General features: G+C 40.4%; 1 protein-coding gene across 2 annotated transcripts in view; it reads right to left on the bottom strand.

Annotated features, from left to right (window-relative positions):
* The window catches only part of und (methionyl aminopeptidase und), a 155,420-nt gene extending 143,170 nt beyond the window's left edge, over window positions 1-12,250 (bottom strand). For both annotated transcript variants that reach the window (XM_067136566.2, XM_067136567.2), the window contains exon 1: window positions 11,676-12,250. In XM_067136566.2, coding sequence (XP_066992667.1) covers window positions 11,676-11,826 — 151 coding nt within the window. In that variant the 5' untranslated portion in view covers window positions 11,827-12,250. The remainder of the gene's footprint in view (window positions 1-11,675) is intronic.
* Between the last annotated feature and the right edge of the window lie 4,711 nt (window positions 12,251-16,961).

Below are 16,961 nucleotides of genomic sequence, written 5' to 3'. Positions count from 1 at the left end.
TAACGAGATACAGTTGGGACGGTCAGTATAGATCAGTGATAGACCTTATCATCACAGATAGGTCAAGTGGAGAAAAGGTGCATGATGTAAAAGTGATACCTAGTGAGAGCCTTGATAGTGACCATAGACTCCTCATTGCAGACCTAAAAGTCACCAAACCTATCATTAAAGTAGACAAGAAGAAAAAACCACAAATTAAAGACTGGAAATTGAAAGATGTGGAAGTCAAACAGCAGTTTCAAGAGGAAATCAGAGCTAAAATACCAATAACAGACACAAAGAAAGGTAATGAAGAATGGAATGATTTTAAGGAAAGTCTGGTTGGTAGAGCAGATAAAATATGTGGAAGAACAAGCAGAATAGTGAGAGAGAAAAGAACATCTTGGTGGAATGATATAGTGAAAGAAGCCATAATGAAAAGGAATAAAGCCAAAAAACTTCTTGATGTGGCTAAGTCTGACAGAAGAATCAACAGTGACCAAATAGACAACAATAAATTGGAAGAGATAGCAAAGGAATATAGATACTGTGCCATTTCACTGTTATGAGAAGTTACAACCGTAAGTAGAACAAAGATGGAACCCATGTATCTGGGAATAATTAACGCCGAAAGATCTGAATCATACCGCATGTGAAGACAAAAGTGCTCACATCAATTGGGAGAAGAAGAAGTAAGATCCAGAAGGCAGTGAAAAGGATCGAACGGGAATATTGTTACTAACAATTATAAAAAAAAAAAAAGGAGAACGAGATTGGATTGCTACCCAGAAATACATGAATTGAAGACAGAAGTAACTGTACCAAACTTAAAGACGGCACAGCAAGAAATCAGCTCCGCGGGATAAAGGAGGAATTTTAAAGCTACATTGCGAATTGAACTAGAGATTAATAATTCCATTCAGCGATCTCCAAGAGACGTGAAGAGAGGAATTAACGGCAACTAGCTTACGTCACTGCAGTCCTTGCTGACGTACTTCACGATATTACCGAAGTGAAGAGTTACAAAGGGAATCCTACAATAACTTGAAATATAGTGAAGAAAAAGAATTAATCATTTCAAATTCTAAAATTACATGAAGTTAAGGAAATATTCGACTAGTAAATCAACTTTTTCAGAGGAAACAATCTTCATATTAAACAGCTTCTCACAGTTATTCTCAAAGGAAATGCTAATCAATCTTATATGCCATTCTATTCAGTCTAGACCACAGATGAACATGGAGCTCTAAGGAGATGATAAGCCAGACTGCCCAAATGGGTGCCGCAGGATGACGTGGCCGACCGAGATGACTGAGCCCAGAGGAGGAATATGTGAATATTTCCCGTCCACCAAGGGAAATAAGTAGCGACGTTTCAATATGTCCTGTCAGCTGGACATATGACGGCGACTGGAGCTGCTGAATTCAGATAAGTTTTACTTTTAAATCAGTGTAATAATGTTTGTATTTAACTGTAAATGTAGTATGGTTTATTAATTTGTTCGGTGCGAAGTGATTAAACAACAAGAGTGGTGTGATAAATTAGAATGAAGGTGGATAGGTAATCTTCAGATGTGCATAACAAATCCTTAGATAGGTAGTCATTCAGTGAGAAAAGCCTACGTTCGAAATGTGATCCGTGTAGTGTGAAATTCTGAGTTAGTCAAAGTGACAGTAGTTGTATGATACGTAAAAGAGCGATAGATACATGTGTACATAGGTTATAGTCCATGAATGTCAAGTTAGGAACCAACAGTAGGATATGCTAGCTAGGTAGACAAATCTGTTTATCATAAATGGTGGTTATGACTGAATGAAGGTCATAGTATTTGGAAATGTATTCGTGAACCGTAATTAATTAAAAAAAATAAGGGCCACAATGGCAAGAAGTGAACCCGTGTTAGTGAGGAGACAGATTATGGTTTTGAAAGTATAATAATAATATTTTTAGAGAAGTTGATGTGATTGATGATTGAGAATAATGATAGTTATTAATTCTTCGCGAGGATGAACACGGTGATGTGGCTATGTACTTAACGGTTTTCATGCAGAGTTTTTGCTAATTAGTAAATGAGCGTGTAGCAATTTCATGTTCTGTTTATCTCACGAGCAAGCATGTAGAAATACAAATAAGATCTGAGTGACATCTGTTGGTCAGAACGCTCACTTGGTAGTATCAACAACATTTCAGTTAGGAGGACGAACTGAACACATGTATTGTCATAAAGTTTTCTTAATACCAATTTATTCTCAGACGAGAGGAACGTAGTAATTTCTTAGGCGACATCCCATCACTGATGACCAAATGGAAATATAAAAATGTTTTTCAACGATCAAGTTTTCACACTATGAACCACTCTTGATAGCATACTTCAGACAAGAATAGTAGAGTAGTCATTAACAAGTAGGATATCGCACCTATGTTTAGCTTAAGATGACGAGAGTATTTGGATCTTTAAATGGTATATGTGTCTTACTGGTTCTGATTGAACTTTTATGAGAACTACATTGATTTGAAAGGGAAACTTGTCGGAATTCATGCAGAATGAAATAGTCTGAGACGAAGAAGCATTAATATTCCATATTGTGATTTGATTATGTAAGGAAACATTAGGGAACTATCCTCCCAGATTAGCATCCCTAGGTATTTATTTGTATGTTGAAGGATAGGATTATTCTGTGGCAGTAAGTGAATATGAGCTCCGAGAGAGAGCTAATAGTTAATTCAGACCTCATATGTAGTAGGAATGATTCCAATTCTTGAGATATTGCTATAAGTTTTAGAAATGCGTCCTGGATACCATGAAGAAGATACCCTCAATCTATATTTTGCTTATTGGAACTCATGTTGTAAATATTTCTTTTCTTTCTTTGCTAGGGTGCACCCAAACTAATAATTTTCTTTCTTGTTACCTAGACCAATGATATATTTTATTTCTTGTTACTCAGATAAGTAAGTAACTATGCAGATGAGTTTTTCTTTAGTCATCCAAGTAAGTTTTCAATTATTTATATGAATTTTTGGTTACCTATGTTAGGAAAGCTTTCATCAATTTAAGCATTCGAACATATTCGATTTTGTTTCAATCCGTTAATTGAATGCTTTATTCCAATTTAATTATTGCTTTAAGGGCTTAAGAGGGAAATTTCACATTTTCTTTTGGACTTATGGGTTTAATTTAATGATTATGAGCTGGAGCATAAGAGTATTCAGCTTAATGATGGCCTATTCAGAATTTAATACCTTGCCATACATTGTATTCTGTCCCTGATTTTGTGGGCAGGCATGACCTGAGCACTTAACGTAATGAATACCAATAGATATATTACAGATGATGACGAGGTTAAGTAACCTGTACTTTAGAGTGCGTAGTGGACACTGGATGTGCCAAATACCAGTGGATTTTCCATAAACATTACTTTCATATATCTTTGCACGATACCGCCTTTTTCTTCGATTTTTCTTTCCACCCAGAAACGTGGAAATGTGGAGTAAAGGAATGACATAGAGCAATTAGAAGGGAAAGGAAATGAATAATTAAATATTGAATGGAGAAATAGGTAAATTCATGAAGTTAAGTCCATGTTCCCTCAAAATAGGCCAAATAAACAGTCGACCATACAATTTCCTTTACCAGATTTTTTTTTATTTTTATGGAGGATAGTCCAAGATTCGAATTCTGGATTGAGATATTGTTATAATAAATAAATATGGAAATATTAAACAGTTCTTTCAATGTGTTTGTAGTATAGAGACCTAGATTTAAGTAAATGAGAGCAATAACATCTTGATAGCATAAGAATTAGAATAAGCAGCATATGAGAGTCGTTTCTATAGATAATTTAAGTCTTATTTGGCTCCGCATGGTATATCTTTCTCTGAATCGGAACTCAACACCCAAATTATTGAAATGTTTAGTTGGAAGATTATAATTAAGCTAGCCTGGATATTATGCGTCCTTTCAGTGAGCCGGGAACGGCGCAATACAGAAAGCTGGAAGTCAAGAGAATTGTACGGGAAGAAAAAGAGAAAAGTTGGAAAGAATTTACAACTAAACTGGAAGAAGACAGTAAAGGGAATATGAAAATGATATATGGAATAGTTAAAAGTAAAAGATCAGATAAAGAAGCAGTTACAGCTCTGGAGACAGCAGATGGGAATATAGTTCACAATATGAAAGATATCACGGATACAATGGGGCAGTATTTTGACAAGCTCCTAAATGGCCCTAAAGAGATCTCTGTTGAGGATGTAGGACAGAAAACATTAGATGAAGATATCCCAATTACATGGACAGAAGTAGAGCAAGCTCTCCACAGGATGAGAAGTGGTAAGTCAGCAGGAGCTGATGAAATTACAGCTGACATGATTAAAGCTGCTGGTCCACCAGGAATACAGTGGCTGTATAGAGTTCTCAGAACAATATGGAAGGATAATGAAAGACCTGAAGATTGGACAAAAGGGGGATAGTTCCTATCTTTAAGAAAGGGAGTAGAAGGAAAAGTGAAAATTACAGAGGCATTACCCTCCTATCACACGGCCATAAAATTATGGAGAAGATCATTGAAGCCAGAGTAAGGGATATACTAGAGCCTATCTTAGAAGAGGAACAACATGGTTTTAGGACTGGAAGAAGCACAACAGATCTGATATTTGCTTTGAGGATGTTGGCAGAGAAACACTGGGAAAGAGGAAAAGACCTAATTATTGTGTTTATGGACCTTGAAAAGGCGTATGATAATGTTCCTAGATCAACTATTTGGAAAAGTCTTAGAAAACTTGGTGTACCGGAGTACCTTATTAGGAAGATCCAAATGCTATATAGTAATTGTAAAAGTTGTGTCAGAATTGGAGATGGTCACTCTGAATGGTTCAATACAACCAAAGGAGTACAACAGGGAAGTGCCTTGTCACCACTTCTATTCATAGCAGTTATGGATACCATTTTAAAGGAACTAAAAGGAAAAGGTAATAAAGATCTTCAGGCTCTGGTGTTTGCAGACGATGTGGCAATATGGGATGAAACATAGGAGGGAGTGCAAAATAATCTGAATGCATGGTGTAAGAAGTTTGATGATTATGGAATGAAAATGAACCCATCAAAAACAGTAGCATTAAAAATCAGCAGACATTATACAGAATGCAACATAAAAATACAGGACCACCAAGTTGAAGTAGTACACCAATTCAGTTATTTAGGAAGCGTAATCGCTAGTAATAACAGAGCTGAGATAGAAATAACAAACAGAGTAACCAAAGGCTCTAACTTTTACAGCATCGTTAGACACCTACTATGGGATCAGAAAGTCCCACAAAGAACAATAATGACCCTGTACAAGTCATATTTCATTCCTATCCTTACATATTCTCTAGAAACCTGCACACTAACATCAAAAGATTATAGTAGGATTCAAGCCTGTGAAATGAAATTTCTTAGAACTGCCCTCCAAAAGACCCGACTTGATCATGTGAAAAATGATGAGATCCGATCTAACCTAGGTCTAAATGAATCGATGGAGGCAAGACTTAGGTCATCTAGACTTAAATGGTTTGGGCATGTTAAACAAATGAATAATACAGCGTTACCATGTGCTTATCTGGAAAAGAGAATAACAGGTAGAAGACCAGCTGGAAGACCAAGAAGAAGATGAATGGACCAACTGAGGGAAGACGTGGAGAGAAGAGGATGGAATTGGGAATCTGTCTTGGACAACGAAATGTTTTTGAATAGGCAACTTTGGAAGACGCTCGTTTTCAAACACCCTACCCGGCTCGCTGGAAGGGCAAACCGATGATGACTGTTCATTTCCTTCTTTCCTCCCTGCCTAAGATTCTTTATTACTGTCCAGAAAGGTTTTCCTGCTGCTTGACCTAGCCTTTCCAGGTTATTACCAAAATCTTCCCAAGACTTCTTTTTGGATTCAACAACCATTTGTTTCGCTCTGTTTCTTTCATCTACGTACAAATCCCTGTCTGCCTTGGCCCTTGTTTGGAGCCATTTCTGATAAGCCTTCTTTATACATATACAAGCTGCTCTCACTTCATCATTCCACCAAGATATTCGCCTTTTCCCATCTTTACACACAGTTATTCCTAGGCATTCCCTTGCTGATTCTACTACAGCATCCCTGTATGCCACCCCATTCTCTTTCTATATCCTGAACCTGCTTACAGTCTACTGTTCGAAACTTCTCACTAATCATATCCATGTACTTCTAATTTCCTCGTCCTGGAGATTTTCTACCCTTATTCGTTTGCAGACAGATTTCACTTTCTCTACTCTAGGCCTGGAGATACTTAATTCACTACAGATCAGATAGTGGTCTGTATCATCAAAAAATCCCCGGGAAACTCGTACATTCCTAACAGATTTCCTGAATTCAAAGTCTGTTAAGATATAGTCTATTATGGATCTGGTACCCCTAGCCTCCCATGTGTAGCGGTGAATAGCCTTATGGTTGAAGAATGTATTGGTAACTGCTAAACCCGTACTAGCACAGAAGTCCAGCAAACGCTTCCCATTCCTATTAGCTTCCATATCTTCCCCACATTTACCAATCGCCCTTTTGTATCCTTCAGTTCTATTTCCAACTCTCGCATTGAAATCGAATCGCCCATTAGCACTGTTCTATCCTTGCTATTGATCCTGACCAAGATGTCACTCAACGCTTCATAAAACTTCATCCTCATCTGCACCCTCACATGGTGAATACACTGAGACAATTCTCGTCCTAATTCCTCCAACTGACAAATCCACCCACACCATTCGCTGATTTACGTGCCTAACAGAAACTATGGTGCGTGCAATGGTATTCCTGATAAACAGCCCTACCCCAGACTCTGCCCTTCCCTTTCTAACACCCGGCAAGTACTTTTATAATCTCCTATCTCTTCCTCGTTATCTCCCCTTACCTGAATATCACTTACTCCTGGCACATCCAGATGCATCCTGTTAGCTGACTCAGCCAGTTCTACTTTCTTTCTTCCCAAAAGCCCCATTAATATTGATAGCTCCCCATCGAATTCCATTTTGTTCGCCAAGCTGTTTCCAAGAAGTCCCTCGCCTGTCACATGGGAGTGAGACTCCTTTTCACCCATAGGTCTGAGGCTTGCTTAAAATGTTCTGAGCTCGGTAAATTCATGAAGCAGGATGCTACCCAACTTGCACAGAGTCCAAGTGAGGATCTCTCCTCTGAAAAATTGTGGGCAGTCAGAACAAGTCATCTTCAAACGTGGAAAAAACCAGCTGAATGCTTACCAACCGAACACAACTTGGACTGGATCACATGGAGATCACTGAACAGGTTAAGAACAGGTGTTGGAACGTCTAAGGACAACTTAGTGAAATGGAGATATTTGAATGTGTCATTGCTATGTGAGTGCGGAGAGGTGCAGACTACCAGGCATCTATGTCAGTGCTCATGTTGCCTTGATTCTTGCAGTGAGGAGGATTTGCTCAGGGCACAAGGAAATGCAGTCGCAGTTGTTCGCTTCTGGGCAAATACTATTTAATACCATTTTGGCATATATGTGTAAAAATTCCTTCTGTTTTATTGTTACTAAATTGTAATGTAAAAACAAAAACAAAAAAGTTCTATTGTATGCTTCGGACTCGAGTAAATAAATCATACCATTGCGTACTGTCCATCTCACAACATTATCGAGGTCATTTTGCAGTTGCTCATAATCTTATTACTCTATACAGAATAACATCATCTGCAAAAAGACTTATCTCTGATTCCACTTCTTTACTCATATCATTTATATATACAGGGTCTTTATCTATGCTTGGCAAAGACTTTCTCGCTCGACCTTGGCCGCCGATGACAGGCTGCTACCGGCCGCTGGCGCGCGCGGTTTCCGGCACTTCCTGCACTTGCTGAGAGCTGAGCTCCGAGATAGTAGGGTGTTCAATAAAGCTACTGCGTACTGTATGTCGTATTGTAGGCCAATGGTGTTTTATTGTGATTGTGTATAGTGCTGTAATGTGAAATATTTGTTACGTGAACACATATCTGCACAATACTTACATTAAGTGCAGAAAATCGTGCGCTAGGACAAGACAAAAGTTGAGCGAATTTTCCAAGGAGACCCATTCCTATCAATCGGACAATAAAGCAATCGGCCAAGAGATTCAAATGTACAGGTTCAGTAAACAATAAACACAAACATAAAGGTTGTTATCTCGTTACTGAAGCATGTTTGGTACGAGGATCATAAGTAAAAATCTGTGGCCCCCTCGTAGCCCAGATTTAACGGCATGTGATTTTTACTTGTGGGGAATGTTAAAAAATTTAATTTATGGGAACAACCCTCACAGACTAGATGAACTTAAAGACAATATAAGAGCTGCAATTGCATCCATCAGTGCTGAAGAACTTGGTAGAGTAACCGAAAACTTCGTTAGGAGAGGCCAATTATGTTTGGCAGCGCATGGGGAACATTTTCAGCATAAACTGTAAAAATGGTGAGTAAAATGCATGATAAATGGATGATAATGCACGATGATTTTGAGCATAAACTGTAAGCATGGCAAATAAAATGCATGATAATGATTTTGAGCACCGTATTCTACCGTACATACGCATGCGCCATACTCGGCAACTGAACCGTCACTGGCGGCCAAGGTCGAGCGTAAAAGTCCTTGCCAAACATAAATAAAGACCCTGTATAAGTAAAAACATAAAGGTCCAATAATAATGCCTTGAGGAATCCCCCTATTAATTTTTACAGGGTTGGATAAAGCTTTGCCTACTCTAATTCTCTGAGATCTATTTTCTAGAAATACAGCCACCCATTCAGTCACTCTTTTGTCCCAACGGATTTTTTCCAAAGGTGTTAACGGAGGTATGTTTCTTGTTTCACTACTGTATGTGCTGTATCCTGTCTTTTAAAAAGTTAACTATAATAAGGGTTATAATTAAAGTGATGTCATAAAATAGAGTTTGTTTGTATATTTTTAAATACTATTAAAAATAATGTATTCAATATAAGCCCGCAGATGCATGATTCAATTATGTGCTATATGTGCTCAAAAACAGTATTCTCTATATCTCAAAATTTCCATAACTCGAAATAAAATTTAGCTTCCGAGGTGATTCGAGATATCGAAGTTCCATTGTATTTTCAAAAGAAGAGAGGAGTGTGGAGAAACTAACTGATAGCAAATCGCTCAAAGTGATTGTTAATCGAGATGAAACTCTCACATTAGTGCCTCCAAGTAGTTCATTATTAAAAATGAGGTATTAAAACAACATGTGGTGCCAGAGTAAGGTACTTCAAAGGGCTTTAGGTCCCATTCAACAACCAGAAACCAAAAAAAATTTTAAACACCACAACTGAAGGAAAAAAACAGTGGACCAGGGCGTAATGTCAATGATGCATGAGGGGAGTTGCTCACTCATCGTTTGCTTCTCTCCCTCTGAAAGGCTGTATTCTCGAGGTTAAAAATGTTATTTCTCAACTCCTACTTAACATACTTCTCAGTAAATGCTATTCCACAGCAACTGGCATTCTGACTCTCAAGACCACTTACTAGGCCATTCAGCCACTGTCCATGGTTCATGAACTAGTACGCGCCTACAGTAACCCACACCACGAACCATTAATAATAATACGTGGGTCGAGTTATAAGTCATGGCAACTACTTTTTTCCTCATTAACAGAAGACAACACAGAAAATCCAAGATCTGCATTTGGAAACATACGGTATGTCCTTGCATGTGATGCCACTAGATGGTGTATGTAAACAACAGTCTAAGCATGCCCCCAAGTTCAGTGTGTGAAAGTGTCACAAAATGGAAGTCTACAAGCAGGAGCAACGATCGTATATTAAAATAGCAGTTCTCCGCAGCAGAAATGCATGCCAATGCCATTCAGAGCTGCAGGAAGCAAAGTCACGAAGCCATTACGTGGAAACGGTTTGCTAACAAAGAGGACATCGTAACAGTATTTCGGAGATAGGTGTCGCACATTAGCGATACACATGCAGTGAATGGTATTCAGCGCCTGCCCCACTGCTCGCAACGTACAGTGGAAACCTTGGGTGATTATTTCGAAAGTCTGTAACCAGTGGAGACCTGTCCTTTGTATACCATAATAAAACAATGTTTACCAATGGCCTGTGTTCTGTCACTTTCCTACGAGAATCTCCTGAAGTCAGAATTTGTCTTCAGGCACTATGCATAAGTGCATGCCCTATATTTCCAAACGCATATCTTACATTTTCCATGTTGTCTCCTGTTCGCAAAAAAAAAAAAAACCAGTTGCCATGACTTATGACTAGACCCTCAAAGTAATAATAATAATAATAATAATAATAATAATAATAATAATAATAATAATAATAATAATAATAATAATAATCTACAGCCTTAGCTACTGCGTGCAGGCATTTTGATTTTGTCATTATTCAGTATTACATTTTACTCTGTTGGGTGATTTATGACTTTAATTCTAATTTTGTCAGGTAAACATCAAATATGTCGCCATAGATCTTTTATATGCCAACATCATACAACAAGGAGTGTGGAATGGACTTGTTTCCTGCTTTAAAATTTTTGACTAGGCCTACCTCGGCTGGAATGAACCGATGTTCTTAGGATATGAAGGATGACAATACCGCTGATTGACAAAGGGAGCTAAACAAGCTATGACCACTTACACCAGCCCAAATTAATGACAAATATGTGCACTGGTATGGACACAGCATCTCACTAGACTTAGAAATAAAGCCCTCTTGACATCTACACAAATAGGCCTAGACCAATATATCTGAAGCCTCTTACACAAAACTATTTCTGTTTACAGGACTGCATATATTTTTAGTTTTTCTTTAAAGACAGCTTGGCACAAGTAACTGGAAGCAATGTTAAGTGTGCTTATAATACAGTATTCCAGCTGTAATCCCCTCGAGGGAAACACTGCAGTATGTCCAACATCCTGTTCATTTAATTAAAATAATCCACACTACTTACATAAGAATTTTTTTTTTAGAATTTACTTTATGTCGCGCCGACACAGATAGGTCTTATGGCGACGATGGCATAGGAAAGGGCTAGGAGTGGGAAGGAAGTGACCGTGGCCTTGATTAAGGTACACACCGGGCGAGTTGGCCATGTAGGTAGGAGCACGCAGTTGTGAGCTTGGATCCAGGAGATAGTGGGTTCACACCCCACTGTCAGCAGCCCTGAAGATGGTTTTCCATGGTTTCCCATTTTCACACCAGGCAAATGCTGGGACTGTACCTTAATTAATGCCACGGCCGCTGTGGAAACGTAGTTACCAAATAGCTTGGTCATGGGCTTATCAACAGGGCGACCTCTGTTTAAATTACGGTCAATGCATGGTCTGAAATGAAAAATCACGTCCCTGTGGTTCAGATGCCGCGTACAACTGAAGTCCCGTAAGTATGACCAGGAAACCAAATAGTCCCGTAAATTTACAAGCTTGCTTTTCTTTCTGTGATATATGTTTTCCGAACGCTAGTCTGTCCGACCAATAACCTCAAAATAAGGTGTACGATGAAAAGCGCGACGGGAGTTCGCACATTTATAAACTATAACAGGCGTCCACCACGATATACGTTATAGTACGCATAAAATAAATAAATGATACCAGACCAGACCAACCAAATATTAAATAATATACGACTTTAAAAAAATCTCATTGATGCACATGAGCTTTTTCAAACATACCAGCTTTCTTCTTTTTCTTCTTCCTCTTTTTCTTTTTCGAAGCCTCTGAAGCGCCATCCTCAACGTCTACATCATCTAGATTATCATCAACATTTCCATCAACATTTAGCTTTTCATCAGATTTTCCAACTTCGTCCAAGACGGCAGCCATATCTGATAATCACACCTATTCCACACTATGGTTAAAAATAACGCCACGTGACTTCAGAACACGGACTGGAAAGTAATACTGTCTTGAATAATCAGAATAATAGTTGTAAGATTAAGAAATGTCCTTTTAAGACTTACGACATATATGAACTAAACAAAACACAATGTTACGATAAAATTAACACATAACCAGACCCACGTCCAGAGGTCCGAACGGCAATACTGTCGCTTCTAACTGAAAACGTTATATCTGCCGGCTAAAATCCACAGCAACTTACTCATTCACGAAAAAAGACATCGTCTAATGACAAGTAAAAAGATATGGATCGCTTCGATAATAATATAATTAACGAAATTTTATTCGTTTATGAAACAGCTGATGATCAACAAACGGCAAATTTTCTCAGGATTCAGGATTACCAATAACTAAACTAAAACATTATTGAAGGCTGTAAGAGGAAGAGTCCCTGTCCGGGAAGGTAATTGAACACAGTATTCACTATTCAGTACTGACAAGTTAAGAATGTACCTGCATAATTCTAGAATGACCACTCTCTTTTATTCAACAGTTGGTTGCATTTAGCCATTGTTAACATAATTTATGTGTTGGCGCTGCTTTCTTTGCAACCCACCAAACGGGCGTTCTTTCACGTCATTGATATATATACATATACTTACTGCTCTGTAATTAAAATACCTAAACAAAAGTTTAATGAAACAAGTTATTTTTAACGCTTAAAACCGTCAACTTACCATGAAACCACGAGTAAAACTATTAAAAAGACTTCAGTTTTTCAGAAAGGGCTAGGCTAGTGTTAAATCGCACCTCTGAGTAGGCTACTGTAACACACTATTACGCCAACTCAAATCCTCTCTGCATTAACATGCACGCATATATAGCAGTCCAGCCCTCCTGTGGATGAGGGCTGTAGAATACACCAACGGTATTCCTTTCCTGTTGTAAGACCGACTAAACAGAGGACCGAAGGCTCTCAACTTGGGAGCGTGGTTTGGCGATCACGGTTGCGCTAGCTGAGTCTGGCATTGTTTCAATCATCATTTATATGCATTTAGGGCTGTCGCCCAGGTGGCAGATTCCCTATTAATTGTTTACCTAGGTTTTTTTTCTTGAATGATTTCAGAGAAGTTAGAAGTATCGAAAATTTTTCTTGATAAATGTTTACAATGTCTTATTCCTCTTCACATAAATGAATGTTTGCCCCAATTTCTCCCCTTGAATTCCAAATGTATTTTCATATTAAGATCTTACCTACCAGAGGTGGCCAACCCCTACAGATAGCAGGATAACATGCCTTCTTAATATAGGCTCCCGGTACCGGTACATCAATATTCTATTTTTTTCTTCATAGGAGAGACAGCGGCAATTGCACGCATCGCAAAACAAGTAAATAACTTACTAGGTTGGATCTAACGTTTTAAAATTACTTCAGTATGATAGGACCGATGTGGAATACTAGTACCCTAGTGCCGTAGTAAAGTACCCGATTCGTCTATGAATTGGTTTAGGATACGATTACCCGGTCATGTAGGGCATGTGCAAGTCGCACCTGATGCTGATTCTAAAGCAGTGAAAGGTATAGGAAAACATTTCTAAAATAAAAACTGGTTATCTACTGCAGGTTTCTTCCTCCTCTTTACCAGCTTCACCTAAGCACACAATGGAGATACCATGCGACTTTCACTGAATTCTCCGTCGCCCCTTGGTTCAGCATCGAGGGGAATTGCTTTCCCAGACAAAACATCCAAATTTTCAAAGACCACTATCATGACTTGATTCAGACCCAGTCCGGTTCCATGGCTAAATGGTTAGCGTGCTGGCGTTTGGTCCCGGGTTCGATTCCCGGCAGGGTAGGGAATTATAACCATCATTGGTTAATTTCGCTGGCAGAGGGGCTGGGTGTATGTGTCGTCTTCATCATCATTTCATCCCCATCACGACGCGCAGGTCGCCTACGGGAGTCAAATCAAAAGACCTGCACCTGGCGAGCCGAACTTGTCCTCGGACACTCCCGGCACTAAAACCCATACGCCATTTCATTCAGACCCACACTGAAAGAAAAGACATAACATAAAAAGTTAATTCAGTGGCGTATAGCTTAAGTGTCGAACCCCTTCCTTCTTTTCTCTCTGATTAGTGTTATAGGGCCTACAGGATGGTTGCTTAGTTGTATGTTTCTTAACCCAATGGGTGCCAAGATCCGATGTGAGGCGATGCTCTGTGAACCGTAAAACAGCCACGATTCGATGAGATGCGATGCAGTAAAGGGCGGTTATCAAGTACTGTTTGTTCAGGTATAACGCAGTAGATGACTCGCGTATGTATGTTGGCTGATCCATGATATCCCTAACGACAAGTAAATTACATTTTCTGTCTGAAAAAGAGAAAACATCAGCCTAATTGTTTATTTCATTGAGAGGTTAGCACGCGCTGGCCATGCCATGTGCCCCACGAAATTTGTGCGGCAAGTTTGTTTGACGGGAGGTGTTGCTTTTATCGCTGTTTATGTATTATACTGCGAATTTATGTACGGAAAGATGGTAAAATATTATTTTACATTGCAAACATTTTTATTCACGATCAATTTCACGCATATACATGCAGAGGTAGAAAAAGATACAGTGTGAATCCCACATAAGGTAAACTTATGTGTGGGCTTCAAGAACACAATACCATAGCCAGATTATGTACATCATGGCATCTAGAACATAGCATTTACTCCATTAGCATTTTGGTGATATCTACTAACTTTATGAACAGTTTTTCGGCATTTGGTGTAATAAGCAAGAAGCTGGAAATGAGAGACATGGTTTAAGGAGACGGTTGGTTTCTTAGTAGAGCGGAATAGTGTTTTAGTTGATTTAAATATTATTGTTCCGAGGTATCTGTGGAACAGCAGAGGTGAAAGAAGGTGCGGGCGGGAATAGGTCTCAATTTACGAAATTAAAGTTATTTTAAAACTTTAACAAAGGTTATATTTTCTTTTCAAGGTAAATAAATAACAGAATATAACAGGTACCAAGTAGCAGATCAACAAATTAAGAAAGTACAATTTTAGTTCATTACAAAATTTGGGCTTCGAGCCCGACACTCACGAACCTTGAGCTATAAACCCAACTTTACCTATATAACAAGTTCAAACAAAGGGGCAGAAAACCCCAATCATGCCAAGGAGCACTGGCTCCTGATTACCATATTAAGCCTCCTCGAGGCACACAGAAACCAATTTTAAGAAAGAGCAAACCCGCTCTCAAGGTTCAAGCCCATCAAAAGCAACAATAAACTATACTTCAAACTTCCCTCAAGTCATACCAAGAACAGGGGTAATAAATACCCAACCTACTGGGTCTATTCAGTAAAGAAGCAGGTTAATTACATGGCCCAAAATACCAACTTGACTGGAGGGGTAACTTGCACTCCTAATACACTTTTAAAACCTACTTGGCACTAGGTCGCATACACAAGGGCTAATCCCATACTAAAGAGGTGACTTGTATAAGAAGACTTTATTACATTAAGAAAGAAACGGTTGTGAAAACAAAGTCACCTCAAAACAATAGGAGTGGGAGCTCGAGAGGGTTTAGCACTCTCTATCCCAATTTATAGTTAATGAGACGAAGGTTTACCAAGTGTCTATTACATATTAAAGATAGGTTACAATAGGTTACATGAGAAAAGTTTCGAACCTGCCCCGAGGGTTAAACTGCTGAGCTAGCGAGAAATGAAGTTATTAAATGGTCATTACCTTATGGATGAACTGCTGCCCGAAGAAAGAGGCGCTTACCGCCCCCTGCTACATAATCACACTAGGAGAGACATTACTGAAGTGGCGAGGAGACCTATATATATATATATATATATTTTATTCGGGGGGCCCCCGAAGCCCGCTCCCCCCGCGTGACCATCGACTCAATCTACATGGCCTCCGACATGCTATTAGTTCTAAGAAGATAGCAGGGAGGAGTGGAAGTGTGATACTACAGGAGTATCTGCCTGTCCCCATGCTCAGCATGCTACCAGGCCAGATGTGGTGGTGGGTATAAATGGTGGTGTAATCAGGTAGTAAGGGTCAGGACAAAACCACATAGGCGGAAATAGAAAGGTGCCTACATGTAAAACCTGACATTTTTTAGATAGCACATGCAAGGATGTGGTTCTGGAGAGGTCCAGGTAATTGTGTTAGTTGGGAATAGGTATCGTGCACCGTCATAAGCCTATTCCTCGCCGTTCCAGTTATTCAGGGGATCAGTCCTTCTGGGCACTGCTGTGACTAGCGCGGGCCGTGCCGGTTGCCGAGCCATGCGGCAATAGCCACTAGTGCCTGCCGCACCGCCCGACTCCCTTGAGGTCCCTCGTACCCAGTCTCCAATCCCGGAGAATGAGGCCAAGCCCGCCGAGGCGGGGACCTGCTGGATGGTTGTGGGACATGGCGCCGGGCCTCCTTCCTCTCTGCCCGCGCCATGGCCCGGTATATAGGGCAACTGCGATGGGAGGCCGGGTGGCCCCCCGCGCAGTTGGCGCACACCGGCGCCTCCCTAAGTGTAGCACAGGCCGTGTAATGGTGATCACCACCACAACGGTTGCACCTTACTTGGAGCCCACAGCTGACCTGTCGGTGGCCCCACCTCAAACAGCGGAAACACTGCAAGAGCTGTTGAGGGGGACGTTCTGTTCTCACCTGACTGCCGCTACCTGCTGAGGTCCTCTCCTGATTAGCTCCTCGGCTGACTGCTGTCCTGGGAGCAGTCCTCTCGTGGTGGGCCGGCGTCGCCTTCTGCTTCCTGGTCCGGCGTCGTCGTCTTCTTCTTCCCTGGGGTTTCTTCTCGGCGGGGAAAGAGGCCTCGTCCTGGTGGCCCTCCTCCCGGCCTGGTGACCCCGGGGTGGCTGGTGGCTCCGCTGCGTCGCCGTCTTCTTCCTTCTCCTGGCTGGCGGCGGCGGCGTCGGTCGGTGCTACCACTCGACTGCGTTTCCGGTCCTGGAGGGCGCACATCGAGGTCTGCAGCTCGACAGACACGATGGCAGGCTGGGCCTGGGTAGCAGTCTCCGAACGCCATGGGGCGTCCTTTTCCACTGCTGTGCTGCCATCCGCCATCAGGGGCGCCTTCCTAGATTGCGCC

The sequence above is a fragment of the Anabrus simplex genome, chromosome 1 (genome assembly GCF_040414725.1).
Source record: "Anabrus simplex isolate iqAnaSimp1 chromosome 1, ASM4041472v1, whole genome shotgun sequence".
Lineage (NCBI taxonomy): Eukaryota > Metazoa > Arthropoda > Insecta > Orthoptera > Tettigoniidae > Anabrus > Anabrus simplex.
This window is presented reverse-complemented; position numbering and strand designations above follow the sequence as displayed.